Source organism: Ovis aries, chromosome 26 (genome assembly GCF_016772045.2).
Source record: "Ovis aries strain OAR_USU_Benz2616 breed Rambouillet chromosome 26, ARS-UI_Ramb_v3.0, whole genome shotgun sequence".
NCBI classification, from domain to species: Eukaryota; Metazoa; Chordata; class Mammalia; order Artiodactyla; family Bovidae; genus Ovis; species Ovis aries.
In genome coordinates this window covers 7764008-7787467 of record NC_056079.1, presented here as the reverse complement: position 1 = coordinate 7787467, position 23460 = coordinate 7764008, and the positions used below count along the sequence as shown (strand labels likewise).

Below are 23460 nucleotides of genomic sequence, written 5' to 3'. Positions count from 1 at the left end.
AGGCTGAAGAATCAAAGTGCAGGAAAGCTGGATCTCAGGGACAGAGGGAATAAGGAACGAAGATGCCTTGGGGACTCTCTCTGTTTCACGGAGACTGGCTGTATCTTCCATCACCTTGTCTTTTTGGACAAGCTAGTGGCCACATACAAGGTCTAAGACCTCACATCCCAGCTTCCTTCCATCACAGAGAGACTAACTCTCCTCAGCTCCAGCTGAGAAAGTTCACAAAAGAACTCAGACTGACCCAATAGGTTGTGTTAGGAAAGAAATGCTAAATTCAACTTGAACTCTCCAGTTCCTGTGATCAGATAACCAGTTTCCAGAAGAAATGCTGTCCCCAAAAGTTAAGAGGGCAGACTGGACAAACAGTAGGTATTTACTACTTTGAAGTGTAACATTTGGAGTACTTATCACATTCCAACTTTTCCTAACATGTTATGTGACAGATTACAAAGCTACGTTTAAGCTGTAAAACCCTCTTATATGCAGCATATCATGGATTCCTTAAAGATTTTCCAGCAAGCTAAACAAACTGTCACATTATCTTTTGCATTTCTCCAATAAATAACTAAATTACAAAACTGATAATGTGTAATGCTTCACTAAAATGGCAAAACCCAAAATATTTTAGATACAGCTTTTGGCCTCTGAGTATGTATGTAACTATTATTGTATGTATGTAACTATTATTGTATGTATGTATGTAATAATTATTCATGTAAACCACAAGTTAAAAATAGCAAATTCTTTTTGGAAAAGATAACTCATTTAAAAATATATTTACATACCAGTTAATCTACAATATAAGCTGTGTCATTTTGATTGAAAATAGTGGCTTGAAGGGTGGGTGAACAGATTTACAGATATACACACACATAACATCGGCAATATATGCACCCACAGTTAGTAGATATTCTATTCAGTAGTGGGAGAAGGCAGTGGCACCCCACTCCAGTACTCTTGCCTGGAAAATCCCATGGACAGAGGAGCCTGGTAGGCTGCAGTCCATGCTAAGGGTTGGACACGACTGAGTGACTTCCCTTTCACTTTTCACTTTGATGCACTGGAGAAGGAAATGGCAACCCACTCCAGTGTTCTTGCCTGGAGAATCCCAGGGATGGGGGAGCCTGGTGGGCTGCTGTCTATGGGGTCGCACAGAGTCGGACAAGACTGAAGTGACTTAGCAGCAGCAGCAGCAGCAGTGGGATTGTGAAAGTATACATTTATTCGTATTTGTTCATTATCCTTAGTTTGCTTTAATGAGTATTTGATACATATTTAACAAAAAGTTAAACATGACTTTTTTTGTTACATATTAAAAGCTTCTAAAAAGTGTTTAGAAACAACATAGGTATTAAAAACACATAACACCACAACTGTGCTCCTAAAATAAATATATGTTAAATCATTTTTAGTATTTTATGGTACTGTTCCAAGTGCTTGAGCACTTAGATACATCTTTTAGCAACAGAAATAGTCAGTATCTAATTTGTACCTTTCTGAAGCTTGGATTTTACATGGCAGGTTCTCCTCCAGAGGGCTAGGCCTGTATTTAACTTTGATAACAAATGACTCCCAGGAAGACTCACAGCCTGACCTATAAGATGGACCAAAATCCAAGGGCAGTTTTAATTGTGAGATGCTGCCTATGGAGGGAATCTGTAAGTGATCATTAAGCATGTTTCTGGCTATGGGCTTTCGAAAGAGACCAGCCTGGTGAAGAGAAAACAGGTCAGAAGTGAAGACAACATTCCTATCTCACACTCACAGACCTGCAGCCTCACACAGGATCCCATTTCTCTGACACAGTCATCCATCCTCCTGAGCAGCTTAGGTCAGGAAAGCATTTCTGTATTTTGTGTTAAACTGTGAAAGGGAATACAGTTGATTTTAGGTTGCTTACTTCATATTCAAACAGCTGATCTGCCAATGACCTTGAAATGTCATATCAAATAGTATTTGAGGCTGCAGAAACTGGAAAGAAATAGGGACCACGCTGCTCCTCATCCATAAGCTGAGATGCATACCTGCCAGGGATGGTACTATGTCGCTGAGTTTGAGGAAACAACTGCGCTGGTTGAGAACCTCAGCGGACACCTACAGACAGCCTTTCACTGAGAAATGATTCCCCTTATCAGTCTGGGGGAGAAGACATGATAAAAATGTCCCTCTCATTCTACAGAAATAAATCTGCACCTCACACCAGACAATCAATAATATATCAATGTTTTCAACTATCTCACATGGATCCCATTGCATCCTTCTCTGTTCACAACAAAGAATTTTCAATCACATCAATCAATCTACTACCACAACAATGCAGCCTGCTCCTACATGAACTGGGAGGTTATGTGATGTAATCAATTCCAGACAAAGAAAAACCATGAAGGGACAGTGTGCTCCAAGGACAGCAGCTGCTGACAATGAGAGAACAACACGTCAAAGGAAAAGCAGCTAGGTAAACTCTGAAGTACTCAAAACAAGCAAAAGCTGAGATGCAATAAATAACAATTAGGTAGTCATATTATCTATGACACTGTTCATCTTCATGGAGTCCAACAGCAGAACTTTCAAGAAGATGAAAACTGTTTAACATTTAAAAGAAAAATTTTAAAAATTTTAAAGTTTACAGTTTTCGATAGCTTAGGCTAAACTCCAAGAAGACAAAATTGACAGACATATTATTTCATAGGACTTTTTCATATTGTTTGCAAAAAATCAGATAGGTGACTACATACATTTCAACACCTTTATCACTAAGTCAACCTGTAAGTTAGCAACTGATTTCCATAAGCACTGTAAAACAGCAAAGAACCAGTTACTTCTGTGGAAAGTTTTTGAAACGTACAGGTAAGCTTCCACTTCTGTACAAGGCTTTGGAGAAAGAAGGAAGAGAGAAAAATATACAAATCTGGAGAGACATTCAAATCAAACTAGGAGGTGTCATAAGGAAAATGAAATCACTAATGCAATAAACATTTGGTAAAAACAAGAGAGGGAAAGGGTACCAGGGGAGTTTGCAGATGAGTGAAACAGAGATGCATTGTTCTAACAACCTTTGGGAAACCTCGCCAGACTATCTTTTCTTCTTTTTTTAAGAAATAAATTGACTAGCTCTCCAAGTAATGATGACATCATACTTTTATTCTTCTACTTGCTGCTTTCCACAATAATTTCAAAAATTTCAACCTCTTGTAGTAGAGCTCTCTTAAAAATGGAGCACTTTCTCTGTGATTAAATGTGACATGTAGCAAACTGCAAGAAAAGCCTTCTGCAGATCTTTAAAGATGGACAGGTCAGATGTATTGTACAGGTTTATCTTACCGTAAAGCTTTTGGCCCAAAGTACATGAAGAGCTCCTTCCCCAAAGTTTCCACACCACTGTAAACATGTCCATTAAACAGTCTCAAGAAATCCTGACTGGAATTTTTATTATTATTCAGTGCAGCAGCCTAGGAGAAAATACACATGTGTAAACACACAAACTTGAAACAAAAATCATAATTTAAATCTTAACATTTTTATATTACTCCATGCTCAGGTGCATCCCAATGAGAAGAAGCATCCCCAATAAGTCGAATAATGTAAACAGCTGTTTACGTATATTTTGTTAAATTACTAGGCAGTTATTTAAAGAGAGAGGCCAAAAAAAAAAAATTAAGTGGAAAAAAAAGTCATTGGCACAGAATCAAAATGAATTTCTCCCAGGACTATACTGTTCTGTGCATGTGAAAATAAGGCACAGGGAAATGACATGAATGTTTTAAAGTTAAAAACTAGGGCACAGAGTCTTTCGTTTCCAAAGTACAGCCAAGGTCCTTGGAAGAGCATTCAGATAAAAACATCTAACTGTGGTAAAGAATAAAATAGGTAAAGAATATAGGTAAATAGCATATTTTGGTAAAGAATAAATTTTGACCTTTGATGAACTCATAAACCAGTAAGAAAGAAAAAGAGGGCAAAAGCCAAGTAAAATAAGAGAGAACCCCAAAGGTAAGGAGCCAGATTTTATCAGAAAGGCATTTATTGGACATTAAGACATGAGACCTCCAGTTTTCATGGCTCTGTGGGATACAGAGGGTCAGAGGCGGAGCCCGGGTCCCTCTGGGGAGGGGATTCTGACTGCAGGGCTGCTCCTCTCCCACTCCCCAACTGTAATGTTCAGAATAAAGGAAAAAGAAACCCAGTACACCTTCCCCCACCAGCATGGCCACCAAACAACATATACAACAATATACTGAACATTATAAAAAAGACCAAGGTAATTACAGACATAAAATATCAGGACTCCTGCAGGTGAAGGGAAGGAATGCATTGAGTTTACAAATACCTGAGAAGCCATGCCAAGTAGCCATTTTCTTTTTTTAAGAAATAAATTGACTAGCCTTCGAAGTAAAAATGCATAATGACAGAGAAAATGATGACAGAAATAAAGCTTTTTTCAGAAGCCAAGCAGTATGTATGCTGTGATTATAAAACTATAAAACAGTTTAGATACTGTCTAAGAACAAACAACCCATTCCAGTATTCTTGCCTGGGAAATCCCATGGATGGAAGAGCCTGGTAGGCTGCAATCTATGGGGTTGCAAAGAGTCGGACACGACTGAGCGACTTCACTTTCACGAACAAAAGGAGACAGTATGCCACTAGAGAAGAGCGGAGAAATAACTCCAGAAACAATGGAGACAGAGACAAAACAAAAATCATGCCCAGTTGTGGATGTGACTGGTGATGGAAGTAAAGTCCAATGTTGTAAAGAACAATGTTGCACAGGAATCTGGAATGTTAGGTCCATGAATCAAGGTAAATGGAAGTGATCTAACAGAAGACGGCAAGCACGAACCTGGACATTTTAGGAATCAGTGAAATAAAATGGACTTGAAAGGGTGAATTTAATTCAGATGACCAGTATATCTACTATGGTAGGCAAGAATCCCTCAGAAGAAACAGAGTAGCCCTCATAGTCAACAAGAGTCCAAAATGCAGTACTTAGGTGTACTCTCAAAAAACAACAAAACGATCTCTTTGTTTTCCAAGGCAAACCATTCAATAACACAGTAATCCAAGGCTGAAGAAGCTGAAGTTGAACGGTTCTATGATGATCGACAAAGCCTTCTACAATTAACACCAAAAGAAGATGATCTTTTCATTATAGGGGACTGGAATGCAAAAGTAGGAAGTCAAGACATACCTGGAGTAACAGATAAGTTTGGCCTTGGAGTACAAAATGAAACAGAGAAAAGGCTACTAGAGTTTTGCCAAGAGTACACACTGGTCATAGCAAACATCTTCTTCCAACGAAACAGAAGACAACTCTACACGTAGACATCATGACCAGATGGTCAATACCAAAATCAGATTGATTATATTCTTTGCAGCCAAAGATGGAGAAGCTCTATACAGTCAGTAAAAATAAGACTGGGAGCTGACTGTGGCTCAGATCATGAACTCCTTATTGTCAAATTCAGACTTAAATTGAAGAAAGTAGGGGAAACCACTAGACCATTCAGGTATAACCTAAATCAAAACCCTTACGATTATATAGTGCAGGTGACAAATAGATTCAAGAGATTAGATCTGATAGACAGAGTGCCTGAAGAACTATGGACAGAGGTTCATGACCTTGTACAGAAGGCAGGGATCAAGACCATCTCCAAGAAAAAGAAATGAAAAAAGGCAAAATGGTTGACTGAGGAGGCCTTACAAATATCTGAGAAAAGAAGAGAAGCTAAAGACAAAGAAGCAAAGGAAAGATACACCCATCTGAATGCAGAGTTCCAAAGAATAGCAAGGAGAGATAAGAAAGCCTTCCTCAGTGGTCAATGCAAAGAAATAGAGGAAAACAATAGAATGGGAAAGACTAGAGATCTTTTGAAGAAAATTAGAGATACCAAGGGAACACTTCATGCAAAGATGGGCACAATAAAGAACAGAAGCAGTATGGACCTATCAGAAGCAGAAGATATTAAGGAAAGGTAGCAAGAATACACAGAAGAACTATACAAAAAAGATCTTAATGACCTATATAACCACAATGGTGTGATCACTCACCTAGAGCCAGACATCCTGGAGTCTCACGTCAAGTGGCACTTAGAAAGCATCACTATGAACAAAGCTAGTAGAGGTGATGGAATTCCAGCTGAGCTATTTCAAATCCTAAAAGATGATGCTGTCAAAGTGCTACATTCAATATGCCAGCAAATTTGGAAAACTCACCAGTGGCCCCAGGACTGGAAAAGCTCAGTTTTCATCCCAATCACAAAGAAACGCAATGCCAAAGAATGGTCATACACAATTGCACTCATCTCACATACTAGCAAAGTAATGCTCAAAATCCTCCAAGCCAGGCTTCAGCAACACGTGAACCGAGAACTTCCAGATGTTCAAACTTCCTTAGAAAAGCAAGAGGAACAAGAGATCAAATTGCCTGCCAACATCCTTTGGATCATAGGAAAAGCAAGAGAGTTCCAGAAAAACATCTACTTCTGCTTTATTGACTATGCCAAAGCCTCTGATTGTGTGGATCACGACAAATTGTGGAAATTCTTAAAGAGATGGCGATACCAGACCACTTTACCTGACTCCTGATAAATCTAAAGTAGGTTAAGAAACAACAGTTAGAACCAGACATGGAACAACAGACTGGTTCCAGATTGGGAAAGGAGTATGTCAAGGTTGTATATTGTCACCCTGCTTATTTAATTTCTATGCAGAGTACATCATGTGAAATGCTGGGCTGGTTGAAGTATAAGCTGCAATCAAGACTGCAGGAGAAATATCAATAACCTCAGATATGCAGACGATACCACTCTAGTGGCAGAAAGCGAAGAGGAACTGAAGAGCCTCTTGATGGAACTGAAAGAGGAGAATGAAAAAGTTGGCTTAAAACTCAACATTCACAGAACTAATATCATGGCATCCAGTTCCATCACTTCATGGCAAATAGATTGGGAAACAATGGAAACAGTGACAGACTTTATTTTCTTGGGCTCCAAAATCACTGCAGATGGTGACTGCAGCAATGAAATTAAAAGACGCTTACTCCTTGGAAGAAAAGTTATGAGCAACCTAGACAGCATATTAAAAAGCAGAGACATTACTTTGCAACAAAGGTCATCTAGTCAAATCTATGGTATTTCCAGTAATCATGTATGCATGTGAGACCCGGACCAAAAAGAAAGCTGAGCGCTGCAGAACTGATGCTTTTGAACTGTGGTGTTGGAGAAGACTCTTGAGAGTCCCTTGGACAGCAAGGAGATCCAACCACTCCATCCTAAAAGAAATCAATCCTGAATATTCATTGGAAAGACTGATGTTGAAGCTGAAACTCCAATACTTCGGCCCCCTGATGGGAAACTCCAATACTTTGGCCACCTGACTCATTTGAAAAGACCCTGATGCTGGGAAAGATTGAAGGCAGGAGAAGGGGACGACAGGATGAGACATTTGGATGGCATCACTAACTCAACAGACATGAGTCTGAACAAGTTCCAGAAGTTGGTGACGGACAGGGAAGCCTGGGGTGCTGCATTCCATGGGATCACAAAGAGTCGGATGAACTCTAGCACCAATCAGTGGTTATCAAGTACTGGCACAACAAACCTGAGTACTCAGTGAGGGAAAAACATTTTTTCACATTTGCCTTATTTTTATAAATGAATCAATTAGAGCCCCAAACTGAGAAGCACCAAGAATTTGATATTTTTCTGCTGAACAAGACTTTTTGCTGTCTCTTGCATACACTTCAAACCAAGTGCAGATTAAGATAGCAGTTTTGAGGTGGGTTTCCATGACAACCAATTAGTAGTTGAAAATTCTCATATATTAGCCCAGAGACTTTGAAGATGATGATTAATAGAGCAGATATAGACCAGTTTTGAATAACCTTTGCCTCAACATAGACTAGGTTTTATATTTTTCAGCATTTTGGCCATAATGTCTTATGACCTTTTAAACCTTCCTTTTCTAAATTAATGGTTTGGGGGCCTGTGTCTCTGTCACTCTAGAGCCAACAGCCTCTTATCCCTCCCAGTATCCTTTACTAGCAACTAGTTTTTACCATGTCCTCTGACTTTTATCAGGGTTCCCGGTGAAGGCCGGGTGGGAATCTGGCCCTGGTTCACACACACAGCCCTGGACACCACAGCAGCATCTCCCACCTTTTGGTTAGGAGAAAATGTGCTGACTGTCACCCCAATGTTTGCATTTTCCTTTAAGCTTTACAAGTTAAATCTAAAACCCATCATCTATCCAATATACAGGAAAAGGTCACCATGCCAGTCCACACACCCTTTGTCCTGCCTTGAACCTAGGATACTTCCTTTCTGGGACATACAGAACCCTCACAGCCTGTGCTTGATTCTCTTGTGAGGGAGTCTCTCCCTGTTCCAGGTTGAGTGCACATCCCTACGTTTCCCTAAGCACCTGTGTGCACCGTGACCCCAGTGTTCAGATCTCCTTTTCTTTCCTTGATTTGGCTTTACCAAGTTCTGTAATGGCTCATGGCAGAGACAGAGACGATAACCTTGAAATAGACAGTGGTGTCACCATATCTAATAAAATAGTAAATGGGTCCCTAATGTCTCCCTGGAAGCCTGCTCACAGCACTAAATTAACCATTTTGCAAGAACTTAACACCATTTAGTTTAAAATTCTCAGCCAACAGCTACCACAGTTCATGCCACTCACTTGGCTGTGTCCACAACTTTGACACCCTCTAAGGATAAAGATGGCAGGTGGCATCTGGACACACACCCTCCACATAAAAAATGTATCATTCAGGGCTGTTCAACTGGATTTATTCATTTTAGAAAAGCCTGTTGACTTTCTACTACATGTGAGGCATTGCGAGGCCTTATTCTAGATATCTGAAAACCAGATCATTTTCTGGGGAAGTTTCCCACTCTGTAAGGATAACTGCTCACTGTTCAATGACTAGACTGGGCCATCTAAAACTGCCCCATTATCAAAACACCCAGATGTAAATCAACAGTAACACATCATTGAGTTTTGTTATAATTAGCTAAACAAAATCTCTGAGTACAATTCATATCGAAAATTTTTGTGCCACTTATTCTTAAACCACTGTAACATCCATTTCAGAAGGTATAAATTAAAAGAAACCATAAAACCCTGGGGAGGGGGTAAGTATGGTTTCTTAATGAAAGGCTCTACTTTTTCTTGGTCAAAGTTAAATGCCAGGGTTCCTAATAACGTCTATGTCTAGGAAGAAATCCAAATCTAGCTTATCCTGATTTTTAGCCTAGATTTTCCCTGGGAAATTTCTAACTCTGTGCTAAATATTCCTATTAGTTCCTACAGTCCTGAGGGAGTGTGGTTCCATGTGTAGCTAACGGAGAGCACAGCTGAAATGCCCACTAGACGAAGATTGAGGGGCAGGTTAAAAAAAGAGCTTTTCCATACGGTATTAATCTGTTAAGACACCACAGGCTGTCCTGGAGTATGCATCTACATGCTGTCCAATTACTGCCAACCATCAGAGGTTTTAGGAAGTCTAATGGATCTGACCATGGGAAATGTCTCTCCAGCCAAAGGAGGATTCAGCAGAAGGCCCTCCCAAATGTTAGGGTTCCTGGACCACTTATTAACAAGACAAAGAGGAGCATGTGCCCTTAAACATAAATTGCTTGTACATAGGAGGATGAGTCAAAAAACACAAATGCCAATATACTTGAAATGCATGACACCAGTAAGTCTCTTCAAACAACTGTCCACGAGAAGTGAACCATGGTATCCTGATGGACAGAGGCTCAAGGAACCAGAAGCCAAATCTTCACAGGTGTCCTGGTTTTGTACTCTATAGTCTCTATAATCAAAAATAACACAGAATAGGACACCAAAAACAGAATGCGGAAAGGGATGATATTAAAGTCTCTACAAATACTGAAAAAAGATGTTTTGGGCCTGATGAAGGTGAAGGTGACTATGACAATACAGACATCAGCAGAGGGCAGGTGGGGAACGATCACACATGGAGAGGCCGGAGCTGCGGAAACACACAGACCTGACACCATCAGATGACTTCTGTGGCACAGCCTGCTCCAGCTACAGATGCCGCGAGCCCTTGGCTCAACTGTGTGTCAGAATTAGTTTTTTAATACTTGATGAGGTGCTTGGGAATTAAAAAGACATGTTAGCATAACCTCTTCCCTGCTCACATACACAGTTTGTCACTCGCGATACACTCCAGTACACTCACTGGGACTAGAATTTCCCTGCCTGGGAAGAAGAATCATCTTGAGGCTTTCTACCTGCCAAACCCAGCACAGGGCTTTCTACAACCGCTGTGCTGGCACTTACCAACTGAACAAGTGTCTGTGGCTTGTGTTTCTCCCTTAGTTGTCTGTGAGCTTCCTGTGGACAGCAACTATGGTGTTTCCTTATCCCTGGGCACTTCACACAATGTCTGGAGCTCAGGAAACATCTGTGGGATGAACCAGATCCCTTCCTCCTTCCCTCTTGGTATTCCCCACCCATCATCCCCATCTTGCTATACCTTTCCCAAGGTTTCTTGGCAAACACTTCTGTTCCACCAACTGTTTTAGCTGCTTTGAGAATTATTAACATCCTAGTCTCTTATTTTCTAATTATCTTCAAAGAAATGAGGCTTAAATATAGGAGTACCAAGTTACTACCAAAAGCTAGATGTATGTAAAATATTATAGTTAATCAGAATTTCCCATTAAGTAAAAAGAACTTTACGGGAAGGTTTAGGATTTCAGCAACCAGTCCCAGCCTGCCCTGGTTTTTACTTAAGATGTTTACTTAGCATTTAAATGACTGCTTTAAAAACACCTATTCTAATACCTTATTTGGGTTTTGAGGGAGATGATACAAATCGTTTATCATGTGGGCACTTGACCTAAATCACCTGATCCCTAGTACACTATCATTTCTAAAATAATCTGCTCTAGAGAATATACTCCAGGCAAAATAAAAATTTCAATTTATAACTGACCATCTCAAGCACCTGCACACATTTTTAACTGTTTTTTTCTTCTTTTAAAACACCATTTGAGGGAGAAATTCTTATGTATCAGTGATGGTTTGTTCCATTTATTTTGAGAGCTCTTATGTACAAACAAGGCAAGGCTTTTGCAATAAACCTAAGAACTACAAGAGATTCAGTTGTCCTACTGTAGAACCCGGGGTTATCACCTCTTCATACAAGATTCAGCAGCCCATGCAAATTCAAAAATTAATTTCCACAAGCCTATTATCTTTGCTGTAACTATACACAATTGTCCAATATATACCTGACTTTCTCATTTGGACCCTTATAAACTTGTTACTGTATTATCTGAACTTTTCATTCTTTTTTCTTTCCCTTGAAATAAGAGAAGAAAATATCCTTTGCCACAATTTTAAGTATGATTTAGAAGGGTTCACCTTCTCATTTTCAAGTGGCTTAATAATAGGAAATCATCAAAACAACATATATCTTTGGAGACAGCACATGATTTATTGTGCTGATTACCATTTATCCTGCCTATCCATGGGTGAACAAGGAAGATGAACTTTTAAGAACAGAATAAGGCTTTTCCACAGATAAATGGTTCACCTCTAGTTCAGTTACATATTTCCCCTAGAGAGGAAAAATATACCATATTTACAATCACAGTCTCTTTTTGTCCCTCACATGCTTTTTACCCCCAATACAACAATACTTTTAGTAATCACAAGCCACTTATCTATCCATTTAAACTATCAAAAAAACCTAACTTTAAAATGGTCTCTAAGCCCCCTAAAAGAGGTCTTACAATTTTGTAAGAGCAGAGGCTATAAGCACTTACTCAGAGGCTAAATGTTTTATACACAATATGATTACGCCAGAAGATTACACCCCTTCATAAATTCACCATCAGATAGGTGGGTCTGGTGAGAAAGCCCTGATCTGGGAGAAAAAGGAACAATTACCAGGGCTTTTACTGCAGCTCAGACAGTAAAGAGTCTGCCTGCAATGTAGGAGACCCGGGTTCGATCCCTGGGTCGGGAAGATCCCTGGAGAAGGGAATGGCAGTGCACTCCAGTATTCTTGCCTGGAGAATCCCATGGATGGAGGAGCCTGGCAGGCAGGCTACAGCCCACGGAGTCACAGAGTCGGACACAACTGAGTGACTAACACTACTACTGTGGCACTAAGCTAAGAGTTTTATGTGTCCTATAATCTGATTCTGACCAAATAGGCAAAGATGTGAGTATAAGCAACAAGGGAGCTGGAATTCAAAAATCAAGATGATCAGATGTTCTCTCTACGTCATCCCCAACACTTTAGGGTTCACTAAAAGCTCCAATGGCTGTGGAGAATCATCTCCCTGAGTTTCCTTAACCGTTCTCTGTTCACTCTTGCTCCATGACTCCATGTAATGCTGAATGCTGGTAGTAATGATCCTGAGTCATTAAGATGAAACCATTACCCAGATCCATGGAATAATGTAATACTATTATGCATGTTCTATACAAGTTTAAAAATCTCTTTTTAGATTTAAATGAATAAGCTTCATTTAGCTAGAAAATTAACCTCTGTGGATTAGCTCATTCCTTCATATAACGGCAATCAAATGAATTATGATTTCCACTTCCTCCACCATAAAGAGAAAGGAGGGAGGAAAACTTTTATTATGTGGCTTCATTATTTTCTTGTAATAGAAATTTCCATTTAACATGCATAACAAAATACACACTCATGGAGAAAGACTCCAAATTGAATTTATTTTTAAATCTTTCATCAAAACTATTTTTGCACTATTTAAAACTTTGCTCTTCTCGATCCATTCAAATGTTTACTAAATAACTCTGAGACACTGTGAAGGGCATATCAAGATGAGTAAGAATAGCTAGCATATTATATACATATATCAAATCTTAAGGAGAGAGAGAGTAGCCAGAGGATTATGTTTCAAATGAAATGAATGCTTATAAACTGTTTCATATTCTGTTTTGTGAAAGGAAACTGAAAACATATGCAGATTACACACCGATTTCACCAAAATATTGTATCCACCCAACAATTAAAATCGAAGGATTGACTCTTCACAGCTCATTAAGCAGACATGTTCATTTATATTCCAGTGCTGTTTCTTACCATAAGGTTCCAAAAGCTCCAGCAGAGTTTTATGCGATGTGCTTACAGAATTGCATAATTTTATGCTGACAAGACAGTGGATCAAAACTCAGAAGTAATATAGTGCATGCACGACTAGCAAATGCTGGGCTTCTATGGCTAGGCTTTCTTCTTCAAAATGGGGGTCACTTGTCACAAGGAGACATGCCTTAGGACATGTTCTCCATGAACTTCAAACTTGAGCCAAGAGGACGACTACAGGCCGCAGTAGCTGATCCATTACAACAGTAGCTACACAGGTGGAGTTCTTCTTTTTGGTACAATGGTTATCTGGAGTTTAACTCATTTATTTTATATGCCCAATCAGTATTTATTTAACTCTCCCTTGTACTTTTTCATGTTTATTGCAATATAAAGAAGATCACATGCAGTTATTATTTTTCAGCTGCTGCCTTGTGAAAACTAATGATTTCAAGTCAGTAGCAGAAACCTTTGAATAGCTTTAATGCTCAGGCATAAAGGTCTAGGAAGCATGGGATCACCTATTTAAGTAGTGATCATGCCAGAGATCTGTGACAACCTACCACGTTTTGATGAAATTTACTATAGGGCTTCCCTGGTGGTTCAATCGGTAAAGAATCTGCCCACAGTGTGGGGGACCCGGGTTCAAACCCTGGGTTGGGAAGATCCCCTGGAAAAGGGAATGGCTACCCATTCTAGTATTCTTGCCTGGAGAATTCCATGGACAGAGGAGCCTGGCAGGATCTCAAAGAAGTCAGACACCATTGAGCGACTAACACTATGGATTCAATGCTCCTCTAAAATGCAAAGACCCTTCATGTTTACAAAGATTATTATTTCTTTAGATCAAGGGCCCATAAAGTGAAGCTATGGTAAAATATTTAGAATATTCCCAATGATAAAGGGATTATTATTTCCATATTGATTTTCACAAAGGGGTTATTCATTTCATATTGATTTTCAAAGCCAGTTCCCATAGAACAAGATTCTTGATTCCAAATCATAAAGACCTATTCCAACTTTTAATACCTCTTTATGTCAAAGTATTAAATATAGTAATGTTCAGTGATTGCTTTCCAAGTGATATTATTAATTTCCCAACCACTGACGAAGCATCTACATTATATTATCAGGCTGCACTGTGAATATGGGAATGGAAGCCATTAGCATTACCAAAGTAGGTAAGCCAACTGGCTAAACTGAACAAAAGTAAAAATGGTGGCAGACACAGCCAAAAACTTAACATCTCACTTCTCTGATTAATAAGTAGTCACCACTATATGCTGAGCAGTATGGTATTCTTGCCAAAATGAATCAGTCATTTTCCTACTGAACCTTTTATAACTGAGGGGAACTATGGTTAAAAGTGTAGGCTTTGGAGTTTGAAAGAAGAAAGATTACACCTGGTTCAGCCCTTCCTAGGCATGTGATACCGGGCAACTTAATTATTTAAACTCACTTCAAGCTTCACATTCCTTATCTGTAGAATCAGGTTAATCCTTTATCATGGGGTTATTATTTTTTATAATGAAATGATATATAACAGTTCTTCAAAAGCACTTTATGCCTTGGAACTGAAGATAATCATAAATGGAAAGGAAATGTTCATGCTGGTCTGGCCTGAAGACCAATGAGGTAATGTCTATTTAAAACATTAAATGGGATTCTCAAGGAAGTAAGTTTATCTGACTCGTATCCTCAGGAGCTAGTAATAGCTTAAAACTTAATACAGAATATATTATTGTTTAATGATGTAAATTATGATATCCGTAACATATTCATGCCATGTCCATTACCACACCCTACTCCCTTACTTCCAAAATAGCAATTCTGTTCCCTTCTCTTCATTTGTCACCAGCCCCCTCCTCTGTGCTCCAGGTAGCCTTCTCAGATTCCTGTAATCTCACCTGAGAAGGCAGCATGTACCCTGGCTTTCTGCCAGTCTTATAATTTTCCTTTGCAAGGAGAATGATCTTTCAAAGTGTCACTGGATCTTAACACCCTTCAAAGACCCCCATTATTCCAAAATGAGTCGAGTCCCTACAAAGTTCTGCAAAGATTCTCAGGATCTGACTTCGACCAGCAATCTCAATTTTGTCTTACTTCAAACCACGTTCCCTGTATCTCATCATCCCCTTTCCAGCCACACCAGATTTCTTTCAATCTCTCTTCCTTTGCTATTGCCTGCAGTGTTCCACCTTCAGTTCAGATCTAGGTATCTCCTCACCCTTCACACCTCAGCTTAATTGTTACTTTCTCAGCAAAGCCATCCCTGAACTTCCTGTAAGTTCTCATGGAACCATGTATCTTTACTTTAGAGAATTTAATCAACTTATATTTCTTTCTGTTTTCACCTAATGAATGTCTATGTACCTTCCCAACTAAAGAATAGCCTCCACAAGGGGAAGTGTTAGATTCTGTTACTGAGGTTCCTTGAGTATTCAAAATTCTGTTGAATGAGTGATTTTTCTATAAACATTAATACTCTTAAGAGACTACTCAGGATTCATCTCTGTGGTATCCTGAAATGATTTTGAGAGAAACACTATAATAAAAGAACAGGTACAGAGTACTAACTGACATATAGTCAAAATAAATAAAACACAAGGGCAATTGGAAGGAGATGCAAAAATTACTCTTTGTCCAAGTTTGAAAATGTATTTACTCAGACTTAGAACTTCATTTCTTTCAAGTTGTAAGCATATGCTAATTTCATAGCAAGCAACTTTTTCTTCCAAGACCAAAGGCTATGATGAAGCTTTGCAGGAGAAATTGAAGTACAGCACAATAATGCATGCATTCATGAAATACAATCATCCGTACATCTGAAGGGCTTTTAAGGCACGAGTTTTAATCAGAATATTTTCAGTACAAGTTCTAAGTTCTTACCAAATGAAAATCACACCACCTGCAATGCATGCCTGAGTGGCAAGAAGCTGTGCTACAACTTCCTTTAAAAATAAATAAATTCACTTAAGGGATCCAAAATGGTTCTGCCCCTTCATTAGATGGCAATATTGAGTTGAGTGGACAGGGTGGTGCCAAACCTTCTGTGGGAAATTTTAGGATTATATATTAGTTATAATACACTTTCAGTTGGAGAATATTAGGCAGGCGAGAAGCTAGAATTTTATTCTACAAGCTTACTGTTTTTAAAACGTGAAAAACAGAAGAAAAAAAAAAACAGAGGTTGCAGGCATCTGATAATATTAACAGCAGCTGCTGCTGCTGCTGCTAAGTCGCTTCAGTCGTGTCCAATTCTGTGTGACCCCATAGACGGCAGCCCACCAGGCTCCCCCGTCCCTGGGATTCTCCAGGCAAGAACGCTGGAGTGGGTTGCCATTTCCTTCTCCAGTGCATGAAAGTGAAAAGTGGAAGTGAAGTCACTGAGTCGTGTCCAACTCTCAGCGACCCCATGGACTGCAGCCTACCAGGCTCCTCCGTCCATGGGAGTTTCCAGGCAAGAGTACTGGAGTACTGAAAATATTAACGGCAGAAAATGCGGCTATGGATAGAAGAAAACCATCTTTTGCTGGGTTATAAAGAAGCTAAGCAAGGTGGCATGGAATAAAACACCTTCCATCACTTCCCACCTGGGCATCTCCAATGCGGCCTTAACTCGGCGGTCCAGCAACCAACCCTCAACCGCGCAGGCGCACCAGTAGGGTATTCTCCCTCAGGTGAGGTCAAAGTACGTGTTAGGAAAGGCGAGGCCCCAGGAAGCCTTGTGGAGAAGGAAGTGACAACCCACTTCAGTGTTCTTGCCTGGGCACTCCAGTGGACCGAGGAGCCTGGTGGGCTGCTGTCCACGGGGTCGCACAGAGTCGGACACGCCTGAAGTGACTTAGCAGCAGCAGCAGGAAGCCTTGACCAGAGCTAAGGCACTTTGGACCCTGGAAACCGATGAGCTTTTTGTTCTATCTCCCACTGCTGATCCCCTAGCGAGACACGGAAGCTGCTCACCTGTGAGGGGCCCGCAGGCCCGGAGGCGGCTGGCGGCGAGCCGGGCCCCCCCAGGCCCTGCAGCGCGCGGCCCCGCACGTCAGTCACCGCCTGGCCCGGGCGCACACGCGCCCGAATCTTCTCTCCATTTCGAGTACAACCCGGGCCTTCCACCATCGCCCGGGCCCGCGCTGCGCCCCACTAAGTTGCAAAGCCAGCTGAGAAAACTGCCGCGTAACTTCACCTCAGCGGAGATACTTAGCTCCTCCTAGAAGTTCAAATCGCGCGCGCTCCTGGCCCCGCCCCGGCCCCGCCCCAGCCCCGCCCCTCCAGCCGCACCCTCCCCACCGCCCCGGGCCCGGCTTCTCGGCGCAGGCGCAGTGGCCCAGCCTTCGGGCACAGACGCGGGGGTGCAATAGAAAGGAGAGAATTGTTGCTGCTCACTCACCACCCTCCTCTGGGGGCCGATCTGTATATCCTCAGAAGCTCTAATTTTGTTTCCTTTGCTTTGAAGTTTTGCCCTTGTTGAGCTGAACGGTACACGCACGTTTTGTGACCTGATTCTCTTACTCTTCCCGAAGTCCGAGGTGGCCTGGCAGGCCTCAGGTTTCTGCAGGCCCTCCTCAGGCTTGGGTGGGCGCAGAAGGACTCGGGAAGGTTTTTACAACAAGCAGCTTTTACTTTTCTCCTATAGGTTTCAGACGGTAAAGCGTCTTTCTACAATGTGGGAGAGCTGGGTTCGATCCCTAGGTCGGGAAGATCCCCTGGAGAAGGAAATGGCAATCCACTCCAGTACTATTGCCTGGAAAATCCCATGGACAGAGGAGCCTGGTTAGGCTACAATCCATGGGGTCGCAAATAGTCGGACACGATTGAGCGACTTCACTTCACTTCACCTATAGGTTTAGCATGTCTTAGAAAACATGGCCTAATATGCCAAATATATCTTACTGTCTATGTTAAAATCCACTTCATTTTTTGATACCTGAGCTAAGCAAGATTCTACAAAAATTCATACAAATATTTTGGGATGTCCGAGATGAGTACCATTTGAAATTGTTTCGTAAAAAGGCAGGGCTCTATATAAATTTGAGGCAATGCATAGTTTTTCGAATTTACATAATGTTGCACATATGAAAATATATAATGACTCCATACAACTTTTTAAATAATGAAAAATCTAATCCTTTTTGAAAATTAAAATATAGCACATTAAAACACAACGTCAATTTATCAAAAATTTAGTAAGCATATCACGGCCATCATTAAACCAGAAGAATATATATACTAATGATTTAAATTTAAAAATTGGGAAAATAATGTCTTTCTCTCTGTAGGGAGAGATTAGTCATAAAAAGTTAGCTGGATCAGGCTCAGGATTCTTTGTACTTCCTAGTTTAATTACTGTTTACGCTTCTAGGTCAGGTTACAAAATAGTCAAGGAAGAATCCTATTCCCTAACAACCCAAATTCAGTCATGATTTCTGCCCTTTGATGGAAGACAGTCTTCATATGCCCAAGCTCAGGGGCCATGGCTGAGAGGAGCTATCCCACATCCAAGGTAAGGAGCACCAGATGTGTTTTGCTGGAGCAGCCACAAAGAGATACCCCATGTCAAAGGTAACAGAAACCCAGGGAAGATGGTAGGTGCTGAGAGAGGGCATCAGAGGGCAGACAATCTGAAACCAAAATCACAGACAACTAGCCAACCTGATCACATGGACCACAGCCTTGTCTAACTCAATGAAACTAAGCCATGCCCTGTGGGGGCACCCAAGACGGCGGATGGGTCATGGTGCAGAGGTCTGAAGAATGTGGTCCACTGGAGAAGGGAATGGCAAACCACTTCAGTATTCTTGCCTTGAGAACCCCATGAACTGTATAAAAAGGCAAACGATAGGACACTGAAAGATGAACTCCCCAGGTTGGTAGGTGCCCAATATGCTACTGGAGATCAGTGGAAAAATAATTCCAGAAAGAATGAAGGGATAGGGCCAAAACAAAACAACACCCAGCTGTAGATGGGACTGGTGATAGAAGCAAGGACGGATGCTGTAAAGAGCAATATTGCATAGGAACCTGGAATATTACATCCACGAATCAAGGCAAATTGGAAGTGGTCAAACAGGAGATGGCAAGAGTGAATGTTGACATTCTAGGAATCAGAGAACTAAGATGGACTGGAATGGGTAAATTTAACTCAGATGACCATTATATCTACTACTGTGGGCAGTTCAGTTCAGTTCAGTTCAGTCGCTCAGTCATGTCTGACTCTTTGCGACCCCGTGAATCGCAGCATGCCAGGCCTCCCTGTCCATCACCAACTCCCGGAGTTCACTCAGATTCACGTCCATCGAGTCAGTGATGCCATCCAGCCATCTCATCCTCTGTCATCCCCTTCTCCTCCTGCCCCCAATACCTCCCAGCATCAGAGTCTTTTCCAGTGAGTCAACTCTTTGCATGAAGTGGCCAAAGTACTGGAGTTTCAGCTTTAGCATCATTCCTTCCAAAAAAATCCCAGGGCTGATCTCCTTCAGAATGGACTGGTTGGATCTCCTTGCAGTCCAAGGGACTCTCAAGAGTCTCCTCCAACACCACAGTTAAAAGCATCAATTCTTCAGCGCTCAGCCTTTTTCACAGTCCAACCCTCACATCCATACATGACCCCTGGAAAAACCATAGCCTTGACTGGACGGATCTTAGTCGGCAAAGTAATGTCTCTGCTTTTCAATATGCTATCTAGGTTGGTCATAACTTTTCTTCCAAGGAGTAAGAGTCTTTTAATTTCATGGCTGCAGTCACCATCTGCAGTGATTTTGGAGCCCCCCAAAATAAAGTCTGACACTGTTTCCACTGTTTCCCCATCTATTTCCCATGAAGTGATGGGACCGGATGCCATGATCTTCGTTTTCTGAATGTTGAACTTTAAACCAACTTTTTTCACTCTCCTCTTTCGCTTTCATCAAGAGGCTTTTAGTTCCTCTTCACTTTCTGCCATAAGGGTGGTGTCATCTGCATATCTGAGGTTATTGATATTTCTCGCGGCAATCTTGATTCCAGCTTGTGTTTCTTCCAGTCCAGCTTTTCTCATGATGTACACTGCATAGAAGTTAAATAAGCAGGGTGACAATATACAGCCTTGACGTACTCCTTTTCCTATCTGGAACCAGTCTGTTGTTCCATGTCCAGTTCTAACTGTTGCTTCCTGACCTGCATATAGGTTTCTTAAGAGGCAGGTTAGGTGGTCTGGTATGCCCATCTCTCTCAGAATTTTCCTCAGTTTATTGTGATCCACACAGTCAAAGGCTTTGGCATAGTCAATAAAGCAGAAATAGATATTTTTCTGAATCCCTTAGAAGAAATGGAGTAGCCATCATAGTCAACAAAAGAGTCTGAAATTTTGAGATTGGATGCAATCTCAAAAACAACAGAATGATCTCTGTTCATTTCCAAGGTAAACCATTCAATATCATGGTAATCCAAGTCTATACCCTGACCAGTAACACTAAAGAAGCTGAAGTTGAATGGTTCTATGAACTACAAGACCTTTTAGAACTAACACCCCCCCAAAAATGTCCTTTTCATTAAAGGGGACTAGAGTGCAAAAGTAGGATGCCAAGAAATACCAGGACTAACAGGCAAATTTGGCCTTGCAATACAGAATGAAGCAGGTCAAAGGCTAATAGAGTTTTGCCAAGAGAACCCACTGGTCATAGAAAACACCCTCTTCCATCAACACAAGAGAAGATTCTACACATGGACATCACTAGATGGTCAACACTGAAATCAGATTGATTATATTCTTTGCAGCCAAAGATGGAGAAGCTCTATACAGTCAACAAAAACAAGCCTGAGAGCTGACTGTGGCTCAGACCATGAACTCTTTATTGCCAAATTCAGACTGAAATTGAAGAAAGAGGAGAAAACCACTATACCATTCAGGTAAGACCTAAATCAAATCCCTTATGATTATACAGTGGAAGTGAGAAATAGATTTAAGGGATTAGTTCTGCTAGACAGAGTGCCTGATGAACTATGGACAGAGGTTCGTGATATTGTATAGGAGACAGGGATCAAGACAATCCCCAAGAAAAAGAAATGCAAAAAAGCAAAATGGCTGTCTGAGGAGGCCTTACAAAAAGCTGTGAAAAGAAGAGAAGCAAAAAGCAAAGGAGAAAAGGAAGGATATACCCAATTTGAATGCAGAGTTCCAAAGAATAGCAAGGAAGATAACAAAGCCTTCCTCAGCAATCAATACAAATAAATAGAGGAAAACAATAGAATGGGAAAGATTAGAGATCTCTTCAAGAATATTAGAGACACCAAGGGAACATTTCATTCAAAGATGGGCTCGATAAAGGACAGAAATGGTCTGGACCTAACAGAAGCAGAAGATATTAAGAAGAGGTGGCAAGAATACACAGAAGAACTGTACAAAAAGATCTTCACAACCAAGATAATCACGATGGTGTGATCATTCACCTAGAACCAGACATCCTGGAAAGTGAAGTCAAGTGGGCCTTAGGAAGCATCACTACGAACAAAGCTAGTGGAGGTGATGGAATTCCAGTGGAGCTATTTCAAATCCTGAAAGATGATGCTGTGAAAGTGCTGCACTCAACATGCTAGCAAATTTGGAAAACTCAGTAGTGGCCACAGGACTGGAAAAGGTCAGTTTTCCTTCCAATCCCAAAGAAACGCAATGCCAAATAATGCTCAAACTACTGCAAAATTGCACTCATCTCACATGATAGCAAAGTAATGCTCAAAATTCTCCAGGCCAGACTGCAGCAAAATGTGAACTGTGAACTTTCAGATGTTCAAGCTGGTTTTAGAAAAGGCAGAGGAACCAGAGATCAAATTGCCAACATCCGCTGGATCATCAAAAAAGCAACAGAGTTCCAGAAAAACATCTATTTCTGCTTTATTGACTATGCCAGAGCCTTTGACTGTGTGGATCACAATAAACTGAGGAAAATTCTGAAAGAGATGGGAATACCAGACCACCTGACCTGCCTCTTAAGAAACCTGTATGCAGGTCAGGAAGCAACAGTTAGAACTGGACATGGAACAACAGACTGGTTCCAGATAGGAAAAGGAGTATGTCAAGGCTGTATATTGTCACCCTGCTTATTTAACTTCTATGCAGTGTACATCATGAGAAAAGCTGGGCTGGAAGAAACATAAGCTGGAATCAAGATTGCCGCGAGAAATATCAATAACCTCAGATATGCAGATGACACCACCCTTATGGCAGAAAGTGAAGAACTAAAGAGCCTCTTGATAAAAGTGAAAGAGGACAGGTAAAAAGTTGGATTAAAGCTGAACATTCAGAAAACAAAACCATGGCATCTGGTCCCATCACTTCATCCCAGATGGATGGAGAAACAGTGGAAACAGTGGCTAACTTTATTTTGTTGGGCTCCAAAATCAGTACAGATGGTGATTGCAGCCATGAAATTAAAAGATGCTTACTCCTTGGAAGGAAAGTTATGACCAACCTATATAGCATATTGAAAAACAGAGATATTACTTTGTCCACAAAGGTCCATCTAGTCAAGGCTATGGTTTTTCCAGTGGTCATGTATGGTTGTGTGGGTTGGACTATAAAGAAAGCTGAGCGCAGAATTGATGCTTTTAACTGTGGTGTTGGAGGAGACTCTTGAGAGTCCCTTGGACTGCAAGGAGATCCATCTAGTCCATCCTAAAGGAAGTCACTCCTGGGTGTTGTTTGGAAGGACTGATGTTAAAGCTGAAACTCCAATATTTTGGCCACGTGATAAGAAGAGCTGACTCTTTTGAAAGACCCTGATGTTGGGAAAGATTGAAGGCTGGAGAAGAAGGGGACGACAGAGGATGAGATGGTTAGACAGCATCACCGACTCAATGGACATGCGTTTGGGTAAACTCCGGGAGATGGTGATAGACAGGGAGGCCTGGCCTACTGTGCTTCATGGGGTCGCAGAGAGTCAGACACGACTGAGCTACTGAACTGATACTGAGTCTTCATACAGTTTATTCAGGCTTACCTTTTTATTCATTTATTTACTTTTTGCTACCTAACAAATTACTTCATTTCATATTTCAAAGTTTCTTCAGGTCAAGAATTTGTAGGGGTTGGGCTGAGTGGTTCTAGATCAGTGCTTGTCAAGCAGTTTCAGTCTAAATGCTTGATTGTAGCTAGAATACCCATATAAGAGAAGCTCTCTTGCACAGCTATTGGCAGGAGGCCTTGGTTTCTCCATTATGGGCCTCAGCAGAGGGGTGCTCAGCTGTTTTCCTGATGTGGCAGGTGACATCCCAGAGTGTGTGATCCAAGTGACAAGGCCAGGAGAAAGCTGTAATGGTCTTTACTCCTTGTCTCCACAGCGTCACACCCATAAGCCTCACTTCTGTTCATTAGAATCCAGTCA

At 41.0% G+C, this 23460-nt stretch overlaps 1 protein-coding gene across 2 annotated transcripts in view; it reads right to left on the bottom strand.

Moving 5' to 3' along the window:
* The window catches only part of NEIL3 (nei like DNA glycosylase 3), a 358244-nt gene that overhangs the window by 28333 nt on the left and 306451 nt on the right, over window positions 1–23460 (bottom strand). The window contains exons 1-2 of one of the 2 annotated variants that reach the window (XM_015104551.4): window positions 17069–17317; window positions 3325–3452 (exon numbers count right to left, since the gene is read on the bottom strand). In XM_015104551.4, the coding sequence (XP_014960037.2) occupies window positions 3325–3452; window positions 17069–17224 (284 nt within the window). In that variant the 5' untranslated portion in view covers window positions 17225–17317. Of the gene's footprint in view, window positions 1–3324; window positions 3453–17068; window positions 17318–23460 lie in introns of those variants that run through there. The other variant, XM_060407202.1, reaches the window with a different exon arrangement.